Consider the following 14,455-nt stretch of genomic DNA (forward strand, 5'->3'; position numbering starts at 1 on the left):
ACAAAACACAGAAAAACCAAAAATAGAATATAAGTTTAAATAATATGCTATTCAAAGAAATCCAAAACATGATTACCCATAAAACAAAAAAAAAAAACGCAAAAACTAAAAATACTAATTATAGTACATACATTGATGTAGTGTTAATTGTAAGAACCCAGAAATTGTTTCATGAATGCCAGAAAACAGAAAAAGATAACTGAAAACAGAAAACAGAAAACCAAACTCCAAGCAGCCGTAGATGCAGATATGCAGATATCGATGAGATTTAGCTGCGCAAAGCCCGTAAATGTACAAGTAACTATTTTTCTCTATACCAAAAGTAAAGCTCCACCATTTTTGCTCCACATTCAAGAAACAAACTCGGTGCAGGAAAAGATTGAATTTAAACGCAAAACACAGCGATCAGGGGCTATAAATGCCATGCGATCAAGAAATTTTTAATTGAATTGTAACAGACTACGCAAGCAAATACGGAATTTAATATTAAATGTACAATAGCGTCGCTTTAATGTCTATAAGAACATTATGTTGCAATGCAAACGTGAAATCCAAACCCAAAACCGTTTGACATTACGACAGATTCGAATGACATCAACAACAAGAAAAACACACACAACACAGAAGATAACTGCAAAATAAATGTAACTGACATAACATACTGTTTCTATTGTATAATTACTGACTTGTTGTGGTTCACGGGCCTTGGGATTGATGGGGGAGGTTCCCGATAAGTAAGTATTTAACCGGAAATGTTTATCAGCAAAATTTTGTATTTAAAACTTATTTATTTATTTATTTATTTTTTTTCATTTCAAGATACGTTTTGGATGTTAGGCTTGACCCATTAAAAATTGTTCTTTATTTATCAGCAATGTAACTTTAGTTTTACGTTTTAGGTGGATTTTTTGATATTTTAATGACGATTTAACAAAAAGGTTGTCCAAACATCGGAATTAAGATTACGATGAATTCTTTAGTAACCATAATAGTAAATAATTAAATTTGTGGTTATTCGCAATCAAGCAAGCCTAGCTTGGACGCTATTAAATCAATCATGGGGTGCAATAATTCTTTATTGGATTGCATTGAAATGTTGGTTGTAAATTTATCAATAACTAACATGATATTTTGTGAAGACTAAAGCTAAAATTTGAAAAGTTCGAATCCAAAATTTGAAAACATAAATCATTTTGAACATTATTATGAATTTTAACTGCAGTTCCCATTTAATATCCGGTCTACGGCTTAAACATTTTAATAATAATAGTATTTTACTATATTTGCAACTTGGAATAATCATTTAAATACATTTATACAATACATATCACGTAAATTTCCTTAAATCCTAGGGCTAATATCGTTAGTTAGTTACGAGCTTCATTACATAGAAAGGGTGTGCTGCTGGGTTTCCGCCTCGATGATAAGAACGAGGACCAAATGACATACAATGATTACGACGCACATAATGAGAAATACGTAGAGAATTATAAACTGCTGGCTGTTTACAAACGTCAACTATTTGTTCTGCTCCGAGTCGGATGAGGCGTTCGAGACGATCGGGGGGGTTGACCTGCCATCGTACTGCTGCTGATTCACCAGCCGCTGGCGCTCCAAGTACATGGAAACCTTGATGTTACGCACCTGGTGGTTGTCGATGAGTTTAAGAAGGGCGATTACGCCGATGCCCACGGAAATAGCAAAAGAACCCCAGGCACCAAACTGGAAGAGATTAAGGAAACCAATTAGGACATGTCTGTAAAAGGGTCAGCTACATTGAAAAGCAGATCTATGTTCTAAGCTTGAAGTTTGGACTATCGATTATTTGATTATTGCTTGTTTAAGAAAGCATTTAATGATCCCATTTGGGTCAAATATGTCACTTTATAGAAATTGATATCGTAATTGCCACAAGTAATAAGCAATAACTAAGTGTGCTGTGGTTCCTGTACCCTGTACCAATACTACTTGTGTTTTCTTGTGTCAACTTACCTGAGTGGTGCCCATTTCGATGTAGAATCCCGAGGTGTTAATTTTCTCCGTGTCGCCGCGGATGATGTTCTGACCCGCGGAAATAGCGCAGGACGGGAATCTCTCGGTCATGCCATCGCACCAGACAATGAAACCCAGGGTAATGAATACGGCCGACAAGATGGACATGGCCAGCATCCAGATGCCCAAGACGACGTCAATGAAGAGAGCTATAAAAGAGGCCTCCTCCTTCATGCGGGCGTACCTTTAATGATGACAAATAGTAAATCTGTGTACAAAAAAATCGGTCTTATGTGCACACCTGTATATCTGGACCACCGAAATGATGAGCAGAAAGAACCCGGTAATCAGGGAAAAGTTGCAGAAGCCACTGGATGCCCACTGGACATCGAACATCCCGTCCTCTTCCCGCCATTTGCCAGTTGTGAAGAGGAGACAGTGTCCACTGTGAAAATGAAGGTGTTCAATTATTAACTGGGGACGAAGAGAAAACTGCGCACTTTCGTACCAGAATTGGTCGAGGTTTATAAACAATGGCACAATGATGCACAGCGACAGGATGAAGAGGATGACATGGCCAGCGATCTGGCTCAACTGTAGCACATTGGCCAGGGCCATTACGAGTTTTAAACAAAAACTTAAATTTACCAATACAATTTGCACGGAATGCACTTTTCACTGTTATCGATGAACAGTGTTGAACAGCGCGCTGCAAGCGCTTGCATCGGAATGCGCGTCCATCGATATCTACGCAGGAGGCCCTGGCTCTCGAAAGTCCATCTCTAGTTCGCCCTGAACTCGTAAAAAAGTGTAAAATTTGTTTACATTAAAAAAAGGTAAAATAGAGTACTTGCGGGGTACTCATAGTGCTCGTTGGCTTCCAGATAAGCCAGCCAGAACAAAGGGCCGTGTGCATGTGTGGGGCGTGGCCCGTGGCCAGCGCGGGGGTGGGGTAACAGCCAGGGCGAACAAAGAGCAATTAATGCGATAGGCTGGGAAAGGGAAGGGGGGCTTTCTCTTCTAACTTTCCCCACTTCCCCGATTTTCCTATAGAGGCTGTTGTGAAACGAAGGTGAAGATCGCTTGGGCGATCTATATGCATGGAAACCTAGTGTAGCACACACTCCTCCATTCTACATTACGCATTGTCTACCTGATCCTTTGCAGACGCAGAACCGGACCAGCGGACGCAGTTCAATGAGGTGCTTATGAGCTAACTAGCAGCAGGACGGCAGCCAAGGAACACGGGGACGAGGTCCGGATCAAGAGCAAGGTGCCAGGATTCACAGGCAAGAGGCTAGCGCAGACTGGAGGGCAGCAGGTGACCTAGTTTACCCAGCACAAGGTGAGCCAAGGCCAACATTTAGTTCTGAACTATACTAACACCCCCAACGAATTGCAGAAGATTAGAGGACTGGCGGCGTTTCTGTGGCAACTCCAACTGGGGCTGTTCTGTTGTGTTAATTGAACTTAGAGCATCAACGTGCACTGCCATTAGCTGTTAACCTTAACATATTAATACCTACCTAACGTAATTAGTGTACTTGACCTCGTGAGGAGCAGAATGTCAAACTCCCACTACAACAACTACCAGCAGCAGCCGCACTCCAGCAACGGGGATGCGGAGTACCAGCACCAGCAGATGGTGCACCAGCCGCAGCGGTTCTCCAATGGCCACGGGATGAAGAGCGTGGCGGTGCCGGACATGTGCCTCTTCTGCTTCGAGGTGCTTGACTGTGAGCTGAACAACGTGGACGGGCCGTCGGTGCCGATGTTCAGCAATGATGCCTACCCGCTTTTTGTCACCTGGAAGATTGGGCGGGACAAGCGGCTGCGCGGGTGCATTGGTACCTTTAGTGCCATGGAACTACACCACGGACTGCGCGAGTACGCCCTGACCAGCGCTTTCAAGGACTCGCGCTTCGCCCCCATCTCCAGGGATGAGATGCCGCGGCTGACTGTCTCGGTCTCGATCCTGCAGAACTTCGAGGAGGCGCAGGGCCACCTGGACTGGCAGCTGGGCGTCCATGGCATCCGCATCGAGTTCCTCACGGAGCGGGGCTGCAAGCGCACGGCCACCTATTTGCCGCAGGTGGCCACCGAACAAGGCTGGGACCAGCTGCAGACCATTGACTCGCTCCTGCGCAAGGGCGGCTATCGGGCCGCCATCACCCAGGAGCTAAGGAAGTCCATCAAGCTCACGCGCTATCGCTCGCAAGAGATCCAGATGCACTACAAGGAGTACCGCGAGCACCAGGAGCGGCGCGCCCAGTTCGGCAAGGTGCAGTGCTAACAATTGGACAGGCCGGCGGCGAGACGATGATCCTGGCTGAGGGCAGGCTTGCTGGCTGTCGTCCTCCTGCTGCTGCTAGCCTTTGAGTTTGGGCCAGCTTGGCGGCCGCTCGCTTGATCCGAGTTTTGAGTTATTACACCTCCAACAACCATTTAAAGCCCTCACAAATTCTCCAAAACGGGCGTGAGATGAACGCCTTTTATTAAATATACCAATAAATGCTTGATATACTTAAGCGGCAAATCCGTAAACAATTTCAAACGAAAAATAACTAAACACTAGGTTGAATCCCCTTGTAAACGGATTACTTTGCTCGATGTTTTAGCCGCGGCCTTGCTGGTTTCTCTTTTAAATCAAACACACACACAAACTAAACAAAGCAAGCATATATATAGGGATATATATTACCGAATCAATACATTACAAAAATGCAGATATGTAATTCAAGTAAAATGTTCAGCAATTATATTATTAGATTTAACAAATAAACCAATTACATTACTAATTCTAATTCTATGCGCATTAAATAAAGGTCGACCCCATCCGAGTCGCACAAGACAATGCAAAAAATGATCTTTCCTTACTCTTGGGGATCGCGCAAGCGAAATGTAGTATATAATGTTTTGGCATTACACGTATTCAATGTATATTGTTTATTGTTCCATTATGTTGTGCGTTGTTACATGGGTTTGTACTTCTAAATCTAGTCGATAATATCGATATATGTTCGGGCTTTACGTACGGCGTAATCTCAACAGGTTGCTAGGGCAAATCTGCCTCTTGGATATATTGCTACAAAAAAGCTGCGCTACGCAGCAAGGCTAATCAAATGGTTTAACAACTAAGCTAGTAACAGAGCAAGTTAATTTATGGCTAAAGCGGCGAGCAAGCGCTCAATTATTATAATTACTGGCGTATTGTATAAATGTATATATATTCAATATATAGTTAATAGATCGCATTGATTGCAATAAAGTATGAGTCCATTCAGCTCGCTCTCGAACAAGCAGGGCAATTGTCATAGATGCTTTTGTCTATATATACGCAACAAAATCGTATTCCATCGCATTGTAGTCTAAATAACTTTCAATTTTTATGGCAGTACAATCAACTTAATGCAGCTGCAATTTCCGAGCAGCAAAGCAAACAATTTACGTATAGTTCCGTCCGCGTGTGATCCACCTCCCAGTCCATCCCAATCGAGATCCAGCCTCAATGCTTGCACTGAAACTGCTCTAAGCACTGGCACTAGGTGGCCGACAAGGCGTTCCACTCGAAGCGCGGGTTCTTCGAGTGCGTCACCGGCAGACACTCGGGCTCCACCAGCTTCCAGACGCCGTCCACCTGCTCCACCGTGGCTAGGCTGCAGTAGGGGATCTTGTGGATCACCTGGCGCAGTTCATTAGTGCTTCGCGGAACTCCACCGGTCAGCTGCCGCGAGCATGTGTCCAGTGTGGTTGCATGGGCCACAACCAGAATGTTACCAGCTGGTGGAGGAGAATGAAATTCGCATTAGAGATATGCAGCTTAAGGTGACATTGGACTAATTACTTGTCTGCTCCAGCAGTTGCAGGATAACGTCATGGTTGCGCTCGTAAAACTGCTCCGTGGACTCCTTAAGGCGAACGGTTAGATCGGACGCCGGCTGCACTGGCTCGTAGTCCAGATCAACGTCGTACTTGGCCTCGATCAGCTCGTTCTTGTTCAGCCAGTCGGGAACTCCGCTGGGATACCAGGCCATCCATTCGAACAGGCCCGGCTCCAGCTTGATCTTGTGCTTGCCCGTGAGCTTTAGCCCCTCCAGTGCACTGGTGCAGGTCTGGATGCAGCGGTACGATGGCGAACAGTAGACATGGTCGATCTGCACCTGGGCCTCAAACAAAGCCTGTCCAATGAGGTTGGCCTGATAGACACCCACATTGGTCAGCGGCGAGTCATTTTGCCAGCCCTCGGGACTGTTCTTCCGACGAGGCAGCGTCTTCGGCATGTTCAGATCCTTCCTCATGTAGTTTCCGAACTCATCGAAGCAGTAGGGAATCCATGTGCCGAATGTGAAGTCCACGCGCTCGCCATGCCGCATGATGTAGATCTTTCGGTTCTTGGCATGCGAAGCATCCAGTGAACCTGGCTGAAGCGAGTGGTCTGAATGGACGCTGAGCGTGTCATCCGGACGCGGTGGTTGAGGTGACGGCGGTTCCACCAAGATCTCGTCCACAGGTTGCTTGGACACGGAGGTGGAGCAGGAAGACATATTGGTCGTTATCTCGATCGTGGGCGTGTTCGGATTGTGCTGATGGGCCAAGTTGTGGCTATTGAGCAGTTGCACGGAGGGCAGTTCCAGGCAAGGCTTCAGAGTTTGTCGCAGATACTTTTCTACGCTCTGTTCGGATTCCTCAAAGGATGAGCCTTCAATTATCTCGGGATGTGCTGTGTCTGTAGAGGAACAAAAAGAAGTGACACATAAGTAATATATTACTTTGCGAATGTATATTGTACCCCATAATTTCAATAAACATTAATTGGGTATTAATTATTTTTAGATTAAGTTTTTATCAATAGGTATCAGGTGACTCTGCAAAAATTGTGTACTTAACTGACCCAGAAAGGTTTAAATGTGATCAATTACTGATAGTGCAACTCACGCTGACGTTCCTCGGGCTCCGTCGATATGCTGCGTCCGTCCACAATGTCCAGATCCTCGGCAGAAGTCAAGGAGGAGGCCACGCTCTTGGACAGCTGCACCACTCGATGCAGGGTCCAGGCATCCGATTCGGCAGTGCGTTCGGTGTAGTTGACGGGCAGATGTCCCGTGCTCCCGGTCAACCAGGAGATGCCTTCGGCCCAACCGTCGCTGGAACTGTCCACCACCTCGGTGTTCAAGTAGATGTAGTCACCGATGCGCAGCTCCAGTTCATCCGTCTCGTGCGGGTTGTGTGGATAGACAACCTTCTGGACCTACAAAATACAATGCGGGGTTAGAACGCATCCTGGATGGGAAGCTAGCAGTTCTAACTTGTTTGGTGGCGAGGCGCGGATCGCGGGAGTATAGACGGAGTTCCCAATTGGAGGCGCAGCTGGCGTCTAGTGTCTCCACGAGTGCTTTCAGTGCATTGAACTGTGCCTGCGGGAACTGGTAGGCAAGCGTCAGGTGCAGGCTCTTTACGTGAGGCTCGAGTGAGATGGCTACGGGTAGTCGGAATCTATTAGTGGCCGATCGCTAAGCGGGGTAAACGATTACTGAATGGCAACCAAAGCGGTGCTGCTTATAAGCGTTTGTATCTAGCAGGGTGAGTCGATTTTTTGATAACAATTTATAGTCATGAAAATCAATCTTCGTCATACATGATTATCTTTGAAATAGTGTTTTTGTATTGGGAAACTAATAACTATAAAATGCTATGCTATCTCAAAAGTGAGAGTTATACTAGAATTTAACTACTTAAATGAAGGGTACATGGAAAGCCACCCATCATTTTGTAGAAGTCCCTCAATTAAGCAGTAAATATATAAAGTACACAAATTTAAATTCATTAAGGAAAACACCGATTTTAATAGAAAATTAAAAAGGACAGCAAATTAGCTTTAAATCTTTAATGCACTTTATAAGAACCAAACAAATCGACACACCTTGGTATCTACAGCTTCTACTGCAAATAACAATAAACTACAATTAGCAGCGTCATGTCGAATTTTACCAAAAGGGTGTATAGATTAGTAAGCTAGTGCAAGTGAGGCATGCTTCGGGTGATAAGAAAGTGTGGGCTCGGGAGAGTCAGATAGGATTTTATGCAAACTAATGGCACTAGCTAATGGCTTACATCGACTGCTGCGCGGAATGCAGCGGGTGCCCGAGGAGACAGCTCCGCACCAGGGGAAGCAGGCCACAATGGCGTCCAACTGCTCATAGGTATCGCTAATGACTGTGCAGCATTACCCAGATTATCCAGATATCCAGAGATTAGTGTGCAGGGAGAGAGGTGAACAACATAACCGTGTAAGCCACTCCAAAAAATGGGAAACCATCAACCGAATCGAATCAAATCGAATCAAATCAAACAGAACGTGAAGGAAAACCAAAACAACCCAAAGAGAGTGCAACCAACAGAAGGAAAGTTCGTACTTGAGTTGGACACCTCCTTGACGTACTGCAAGGCCAGTCGCTTCAGATAGTTGGCATCCTCTTCGGCCACAAAGAAGCCCATGAAGTTCTGGCTCATGTAGGGCTCCAGCTTTAGGGGTCGATCCAACAGAGCGCCCGTCATGTCCACCACCTGTTTGAGAGCCTTGGACAGCTGCAGCGAGCACTCATCGGGGGCCTGCAATAGGTGTTGTTTGAGGGAATATAGCAAAATATCCTGCCTAAGCTCACCTTAAAAAAGGAGACCAGGGTTATATGGGGAACATAGTTGTGGGCTCCGTTCCAGCCGCACATTTGGCGCGACTTGGCCCAGAACTCCTCCAACTGCTGCAGAAACGGACCCGTGGGACAGGCATATATGATGTACTCCCTGGGGGCGCACTCGTCCAAGGTGGCATCGTTGACATGGGCCAGCAGCCAGTCTGAGGCAATCTGCACTCCTCGATTGCCCGTGGAAGCCAAAGCTTTCTCCCTGTGTAGATGCAAACAAAAAAAATCAATACTCTGATTCTCTGGAGCTGCAGCCTGTTTGTCGGTCACCGTCCAAGCGCCAAAGCCTCTAATCTGGGTGGGATCTCGAGGAAGCGGTGACCCCCAATTGACTGTATAGAAAACTCACGCCCTATGCCTGGGAAAGCCCATTTGAAGCAATGTTTGGAGCGGCGTCAGATGTTGCTTGGAGATGCAGATCCTCGTGGGCGTCTGACTCTTGCGCGGCGGAAGCGTGGCCATGTTGATTATAGCCTCCTTGTCGACCTCGGAAGACCAGCTTTTGGCAGCTTTTGGTTTTTGGTGGTTCTTCAATAATTTTCAGTGATAATTTCAACAAAAATAGGATACAATTCGTTAATTGGCCACACAAAACAGTGTTGGCTAACGGCAGCCTGAAGATACGACAAGACCTATCGATAGTCACATCGACTGCACCATCGATAGCCCGCACTGACCAGTAGAGATGAGAGTGATTCTCCTAGCGAGACAACAACAAAATTCACTGCGTAATTAATTAAATATTTTAGTAAAATCGAGGCGCACCACAAAGAAACAACTCGTCGAGTGTTCAATAGTGTTCAAAGTAAGTGTCCGTGGCAAAGAAATAAAGTGAAAAGCAAAAGCGCAGCCATAAACAGAGTGTTACGCAGCAGGCAAAAAGTGCATGGAAAATGCCATTGGAGCCCCACATCAAACATACACATACACGAAAAAAACGTACACACAAAGGCCCACGCACACCGACGCAAAAAGTGGTGTGACGGTGGTGGTGAAGCACAAAAACAAGTTGTTCGTGGACTCCAAAGGGGGCGGAGGAAAAGGAGAAGGTTATCTGACCACCGAGAAACCAATTTCGCACTATTTTCGATTGCCCCATGGTTACTCCCCCTGCGGGTTTTGCAAATCAAGGAAATGGGCGTTTTCCCTGCTCGGTTTCCTAGCACTCCATGCTGGATGACCTCGTCTTTGTCTGTGCTCTGCGGACTTTCTCCGCTGCAGCAACTAATAAGCAGTGATCACGCTTTATCGCCTCAATGCGGGTGCTTTCTTCCTCCCCCCTCTATTGTTATCACAGTCCAGCGATCACTCATTGAGAATGACTCATGCGTTTGTGTTTATCACTCAGCTCAACGGATCATGGCACCAACCTGCGTCATATTGTCTGGTTTTACAAACATTTTACAGCTGTCGCCAAGCTTTGATATTCATAAATAGGATACTAAATATCCTCAAGCTAAAGTTTCTTAAAATAAGTTGTAATTTAACGGCTTTTTACAAAAAATTATCTTGCAATCTGTTTAAAACGTCTCGCAATCCTAGTATTAACAACGTGGATTTTCAAACCGTCTTTACCTACAGGAAGCACTAATCCGAGATATCGGCAGATGGACTCTGTCCAGACTGAAAAGCTTGCCTCCATTTGTTCAATATATTTGAAAGCATAAGCGTACACTTTTAATCCACGACTATTTTTTTTACCTTTTTAATCGAATTAAAGAAAATTGTAAAGGTATTTTTAACATCCAATCAATACCTTTCTTTGCCCTGCAGCGCCAAAGCCAAAAGAGAGACCCCCAAGTAAGCCAACCCCACGAAATACATCGAAATGTCAGGCCGTAAGAAATCCCTGCTGAAAGTCATCATCCTTGGCGACAGTAGTGTGGGCAAGACTTCGCTCATGAATCAGTATGTAAACAAACGCTTCTCCAACCAATACAAAGCCACAATCGGAGCGGACTTCTGCACGAAAGAAGTGGTGGTCAACGACCGAGTGGTCACAATGCAGGTAGGTTTTAAGAATTCTGAAAACCATTTTAATGAGTGACTAAAACCCTACAATTCTGTTGACAGATCTGGGACACTGCTGGTCAGGAACGTTTCCAGTCGCTTGGAGTGGCATTCTACCGCGGCGCCGACTGCTGCGTGCTGGTCTACGATGTGACGGCGCCCAACTCGTTCAAGAATCTCGACTCGTGGCGCGACGAGTTCCTCATACAGGCCAGTCCACGCGATCCCGAGCACTTCCCCTTTGTGGTGCTGGGCAACAAAGTGGACCTGGACAACCGCCAGGTGTCCACGCGTCGAGCGCAACAGTGGTGCCAATCGAAGAACGACATACCCTATTACGAGACGTCCGCCAAGGAGGGAATCAATGTGGAGATGGCGTTTCAAGTCATAGCAAAGAATGCGCTGGAGTTGGAGGCGGAGGTGAGTAGCCCCTGTCAACATGGTTATCCTACATTAAGACTAATATCTCAACCCCGAACAGGCTGAGGTTATCAACGATTTCCCCGATCAGATCACCTTGGGCTCGCAAAACAATCGTCCTGGAAACCCCGACAACTGTCAGTGCTAATGTAACAACGCAGCCTGGAGAATTACACAATTTATATTATTAAATAATATTTCCAACATAATAATGAACATGAGAAGCAAATAACACAAAGGACGACGGAGGAAAGTGTTCTATGATTAAGTAAAACAATTTCAGCAAAACAGCATAGTAATTAATTAATTGATAGGATGCAAAGTTCAGATTCAGATCAACATCAGCAGATTCTAAACGGGCCTCTGGCAAGGGCTTTACCAATACACCCAACTTCCTAAAACCTAAGTAAACCGTTCAATGAATAAGTATGCTCTGTGTACTCGTATTTAATAACTCATGTTTCTGACCGCCCGCCTATCTCCCTAGTACTATTTTTGCCATTGTATTAGTCAAATTTTGCACGCAACGCTGCTGGCTTTTGCAACAGAACAGCAACATTAAGAATACAATAACAGAGTATCTTCAAAACAAACAAAAAATCTTGTGATTGTAAATTTAATAAAAAGAAAACTTTTTTAATGTAATTAAGGACATAATTTCCTGCACTACCAAATTGGCAACTCAATCGTAATTGGCTCAGCTCCACACAACTCTCTTTTGCAAAACATTTGAGCGTGAATTTTGTTTAGTTATAACGTTACTCGATATATCCTATAACTATTAATAGTATTCCATGTAAAATTTCTCCTTGTTTTGGTAATACATATATGTAAATTGCGAATATTTGGTATGTACTTTATTCCACTGAATTATTTTTTAAATTTTCATGCTTTGTGGTTTAGTTTAAAAAATAAACAATGAAAAATTTACAATAAAACATAATTAAGCTAAAAATGTTTTTTTTTCGCGGGTTTCAATCATTTTATGCCACTGTGGGACAGTTGCAAACTAGAGACATATTAGTTGTCGATAACCTGCACTGTTACTTAACATTCTTCTGGAAAAACAGCTGCGGCTGTTGTCTTTTAACTAGTGTAGATTATTTATTTTATCCTCTTGAATGTCGCATACTTCACCTGATTGCCCGGCTCCTCCACCCCCACCACCAATGGTGGTCCGGTCTGGAGCACCTGCTGCAGCAACTGAAGAACCTGTTGTAGGCAATATAACCACCGACAAGTGTAGCTGGGCCTGGGAGTACCCCGAAGTGCAAAAGGGCTGTTTCTTAGGTCGTGTTTTCGAGAATGCTCCCCCAAAACACTGCCAATATTACTCCGTGAAGAGCATTGTCCAGGTTTGTTAAGAAATTTAGCTGTTTAATAGTTTTCAATTTTAAATGATTCCATTATCTAAGGTTGGCCCCACCTGCGGACTGACGGCCTTGAGCATGTTGCTTGGTGGTCATCCGCCGTCGGCGGATCTTCTAAAGGATGCCATTGCCCATGAGTACACCTTAAATGGAGAATTATTTAGTGCTCAGTATTTGTTTGAACTCACCAAAAAACACATGCCAGGACCTGCCGCATGCCAGCTTCATGTGGGTCCTCTGAACTGCAAAAAAGTTAAGGAGCTATTAAAGGCCGGAGGCTGCCTTCTAGTACCGTATCCTTTTTACAAAATATTTACTGAACCTGATATTTGGGTTTTGAGATCAAGATATTGACTATACCAGGCCTGACTTTGAAATTATGGTTTAAATTCAGTTATTTCCAACTTTTAAAACCGCTGGCGCTTAACAGCACTTTTTAACGGTTTACAGCACACTGTTGACTGCCAGTGTTGCAAACTCGCGCACGCTTTCTGCTAAAAATTATAAACAGGCGTTTTGATTTTTGCAGAATATTTATATATTGCTATTCAATTTGTAAACAAGTGAAAATTTCTTAAGCAAATGGCCGACGAAACAGAGCAGGTAATACAAAGCTAAGAAACATTAGATTATATGCCTAATTCCTTACCTTACAGCTTAGCCAGGTGATTCTGCCGGTGAAAGAGCCCTTGGATCTCATCCGGTTGAGTTTGGATGAGAAGGTGTATGTCAAGATGCGCAACGAACGGGAACTCCGAGGACGTCTCCATGTAAGTTGGTTTCTATTTTCTTAAATAGACAGCTATCCTGCAGGATAAATCTTTCCCCAGGCCTTCGATCAGCATCTGAACATGGTGCTAGGCGACGCGGAGGAGACGGTGACCACCGTGGAAATCGACGAGGAGACCTACGAGGAGGTTTACAAGACCGCCAAACGCACTATTCCCATGCTGTTTGTAAGAGGCGATGGAGTCATCCTGGTTTCGCCTCCCATGAGGGTGGGCTAGCAAGTCACCATGCTCAGTTTTAAGTGCAATCGCCTGCATTTATACAAACTGTTTCTGTATAGGTTAATAAAAATCTTAAAAACACAACCATTGTTATTTTTATCATTAGCTTATGTGTATACAAAAGTTTTTAAAAGTTTTTAAAATTATACCTTTGGGATATCCTTACATCAGAGGTAACTTATAACACAAAGATATGATGCAGATGTTAACCATGCGCCATGTCTGAAATCCGGCCACCGAGCTCATTGGGCTTTGATTGTGGGCTACCTGGTGGACATGCAGGACCAGGTGAGGAGTCAATGATATAGGCTTATATCCAACATTAATGTATAACTTTTCCGCAGTACTATGTCTTAGCTCGCCACGGTAAGACCCGGAATCTGGCCGTCTGGTCACTGGACATGCTCAGCCAGAGCAATGCCAATCTGCTGGAGTTTGCCCAGCCCAAGGGCTATCCGGATAATGACTTTCTGCTGCCACCGGGTGGAATTAGTGGTCCTCTGGGCCTTAACGAGCGCTCAATTCTAGTCAACGGCCTGCCTCAGCCGATGCAATATGTGCGCTGATCCTACGTACATGTGTTCAATAAAGAGTCTTGATCATTTCGTATTTAACTTTAATATATTTAATAGTACAATTTTAAATTACACGCCTTACAATATTTCACTTTGCAACGCAATCAACGCACCAGCTCAAACACCCTTCCATCTTTCAGTTCAAAATGGGGAAAACACGCAGAGTTTTGGTATTTAATCGGTTCGCAACTACTACGGGGACAAGAATGCGATTTTTGGGGGAATAAAATATAATATACATTAATGATATATATCGAACTGTCTCCTGCTAGTGGCTGCTGTATATAGATTTATGTATACATGTATAAATTTACGCTTTTCCGCCTTTGAAATTTCAAAAATCACAACAATTAGAGTAGTACACATGGTTTGTATAT

General features: G+C 44.4%; 6 protein-coding genes across 8 annotated transcripts; 4 read left to right on the forward strand and 2 right to left on the reverse strand.

The window, feature by feature from the left end:
* Positions 1-1,055: 1,055 nt before the first annotated feature.
* On the reverse strand, positions 1,056-2,708 carry LOC128251768 (transmembrane protein 179). Its single transcript, XM_052978926.1, has 4 exons — positions 2,501-2,708; positions 2,294-2,437; positions 1,993-2,236; positions 1,056-1,722 (listed from the first exon to the last, which is right to left on the reverse strand). Exons 1-4 carry the CDS (start codon positions 2,608-2,610, stop codon positions 1,519-1,521), a joined length of 702 nt encoding a protein of 233 aa, XP_052834886.1. The 5' UTR covers positions 2,611-2,708; the 3' UTR covers positions 1,056-1,518.
* Positions 2,688-4,556, forward strand: LOC128251767 (uncharacterized protein CG5902). 2 transcript variants are annotated; one of them, XM_052978924.1, is made up of 3 exons: positions 2,688-2,828; positions 3,160-3,337; positions 3,395-4,556. In XM_052978924.1, exon 3 carries the CDS (start codon positions 3,557-3,559, stop codon positions 4,283-4,285), a length of 729 nt encoding a protein of 242 aa, XP_052834884.1. In that variant the 5' UTR covers positions 2,688-2,828; positions 3,160-3,337; positions 3,395-3,556; the 3' UTR covers positions 4,286-4,556. The 2 variants fall into 2 exon arrangements, with proteins under 2 accessions (XP_052834884.1, XP_052834885.1); XM_052978925.1 differs by lacking the exon at positions 2,688-2,828 and adding an exon at positions 2,884-3,064.
* Positions 4,557-4,906: 350 nt separating this feature from the next.
* On the reverse strand, positions 4,907-9,300 carry LOC128251765 (protein UBASH3A homolog). Of its 2 annotated transcripts, XM_052978920.1 has the most exons (8): positions 9,043-9,300; positions 8,655-8,895; positions 8,406-8,601; positions 8,104-8,205; positions 7,299-7,468; positions 6,928-7,240; positions 5,837-6,718; positions 4,907-5,772 (listed from the first exon to the last, which is right to left on the reverse strand). In XM_052978920.1, the coding sequence occupies exons 1-8, from the start codon at positions 9,153-9,155 to the stop codon at positions 5,534-5,536; spliced, it is 2,256 nt and encodes a 751-aa protein (XP_052834880.1). In that variant the 5' UTR covers positions 9,156-9,300; the 3' UTR covers positions 4,907-5,533. The 2 variants fall into 2 exon arrangements, with proteins under 2 accessions (XP_052834880.1, XP_052834881.1); XM_052978921.1 differs by lacking the exon at positions 8,104-8,205.
* A 46-nt stretch (positions 9,301-9,346) lies between these two features.
* LOC128251769 (ras-related protein Rab-7a) lies at positions 9,347-12,070 on the forward strand. Its single transcript, XM_052978927.1, has 4 exons — positions 9,347-9,498; positions 10,467-10,701; positions 10,767-11,123; positions 11,185-12,070. Exons 2-4 carry the CDS (start codon positions 10,522-10,524, stop codon positions 11,269-11,271), a joined length of 624 nt encoding a protein of 207 aa, XP_052834887.1. The 5' UTR covers positions 9,347-9,498; positions 10,467-10,521; the 3' UTR covers positions 11,272-12,070.
* A 73-nt stretch (positions 12,071-12,143) lies between these two features.
* On the forward strand, positions 12,144-14,112 carry LOC128251766 (UPF0692 protein CG33108). The gene is made up of 4 exons (XM_052978922.1): positions 12,144-12,478; positions 12,539-12,786; positions 13,695-13,791; positions 13,848-14,112. Exons 1-4 carry the CDS (start codon positions 12,245-12,247, stop codon positions 14,067-14,069), a joined length of 801 nt encoding a protein of 266 aa, XP_052834882.1. The 5' UTR covers positions 12,144-12,244; the 3' UTR covers positions 14,070-14,112.
* On the forward strand, positions 12,936-13,587 carry LOC128251770 (U6 snRNA-associated Sm-like protein LSm3). The gene is made up of 3 exons (XM_052978928.1): positions 12,936-13,096; positions 13,150-13,263; positions 13,324-13,587. The coding sequence occupies exons 1-3, from the start codon at positions 13,076-13,078 to the stop codon at positions 13,498-13,500; spliced, it is 312 nt and encodes a 103-aa protein (XP_052834888.1). The 5' UTR covers positions 12,936-13,075; the 3' UTR covers positions 13,501-13,587.
* Positions 14,113-14,455: the final 343 nt, after the last annotated feature.

This window comes from Drosophila gunungcola, chromosome 3R (assembly GCF_025200985.1).
Source record: "Drosophila gunungcola strain Sukarami chromosome 3R, Dgunungcola_SK_2, whole genome shotgun sequence".
NCBI classification, from domain to species: Eukaryota; Metazoa; Arthropoda; class Insecta; order Diptera; family Drosophilidae; genus Drosophila; species Drosophila gunungcola.

Bases quoted from the DNA above. Each gene is read 5' to 3' on its own strand.
- LOC128251770 (XM_052978928.1), top strand. From the start codon at position 13,076: ATGGCCGACGAAACAGAGCAG. The intron at 13,097-13,149 runs GTAATACAAAGC...CTTACCTTACAG, and splicing joins TGGCCGACGAAACAGAGCAG to CTTAGCCAGGTGATTCTGCC. The intron at 13,264-13,323 runs GTAAGTTGGTTT...ATCTTTCCCCAG, and splicing joins AACTCCGAGGACGTCTCCAT to GCCTTCGATCAGCATCTGAA.
- LOC128251767 (XM_052978924.1), top strand. From the start codon at position 3,557: ATGTCAAACTCCCACTACAACAACTACCAGCAGCAGCCGCACTCCAGC.
- LOC128251769 (XM_052978927.1), top strand. From the start codon at position 10,522: ATGTCAGGCCGTAAGAAATCCCTGCTGAAAGTCATCATCCTTGGCGAC. The intron at 10,702-10,766 runs GTAGGTTTTAAG...TTCTGTTGACAG, and splicing joins ACCGAGTGGTCACAATGCAG to ATCTGGGACACTGCTGGTCA. The intron at 11,124-11,184 runs GTGAGTAGCCCC...AACCCCGAACAG, and splicing joins CGCTGGAGTTGGAGGCGGAG to GCTGAGGTTATCAACGATTT.
- LOC128251766 (XM_052978922.1), top strand. From the start codon at position 12,245: ATGTCGCATACTTCACCTGATTGCCCGGCTCCTCCACCCCCACCACCA. The intron at 12,479-12,538 runs GTTTGTTAAGAA...CCATTATCTAAG, and splicing joins CCGTGAAGAGCATTGTCCAG to GTTGGCCCCACCTGCGGACT. The intron at 13,792-13,847 runs GTGAGGAGTCAA...ACTTTTCCGCAG, and splicing joins TGGTGGACATGCAGGACCAG to TACTATGTCTTAGCTCGCCA.
- LOC128251765 (XM_052978920.1), bottom strand. From the start codon at position 9,155: ATGGCCACGCTTCCGCCGCGCAAGAGTCAGACGCCCACGAGGATCTGC. The intron at 7,241-7,298 runs GTTAGAACTGCT...TGTATTTTGTAG, and splicing joins CGCGCCTCGCCACCAAACAA to GTCCAGAAGGTTGTCTATCC. The intron at 5,773-5,836 runs GTAATTAGTCCA...CTCCTCCACCAG, and splicing joins GCAACTGCTGGAGCAGACAA to CTGGTAACATTCTGGTTGTG.
- LOC128251768 (XM_052978926.1), bottom strand. From the start codon at position 2,610: ATGGCCCTGGCCAATGTGCTACAGTTGAGCCAGATCGCTGGCCATGTC. The intron at 2,438-2,500 runs GTACGAAAGTGC...TCATTTTCACAG, and splicing joins ATAAACCTCGACCAATTCTG to TGGACACTGTCTCCTCTTCA. The intron at 1,723-1,992 runs GTAAGTTGACAC...AATCTCTTCCAG, and splicing joins TCGAAATGGGCACCACTCAG to TTTGGTGCCTGGGGTTCTTT.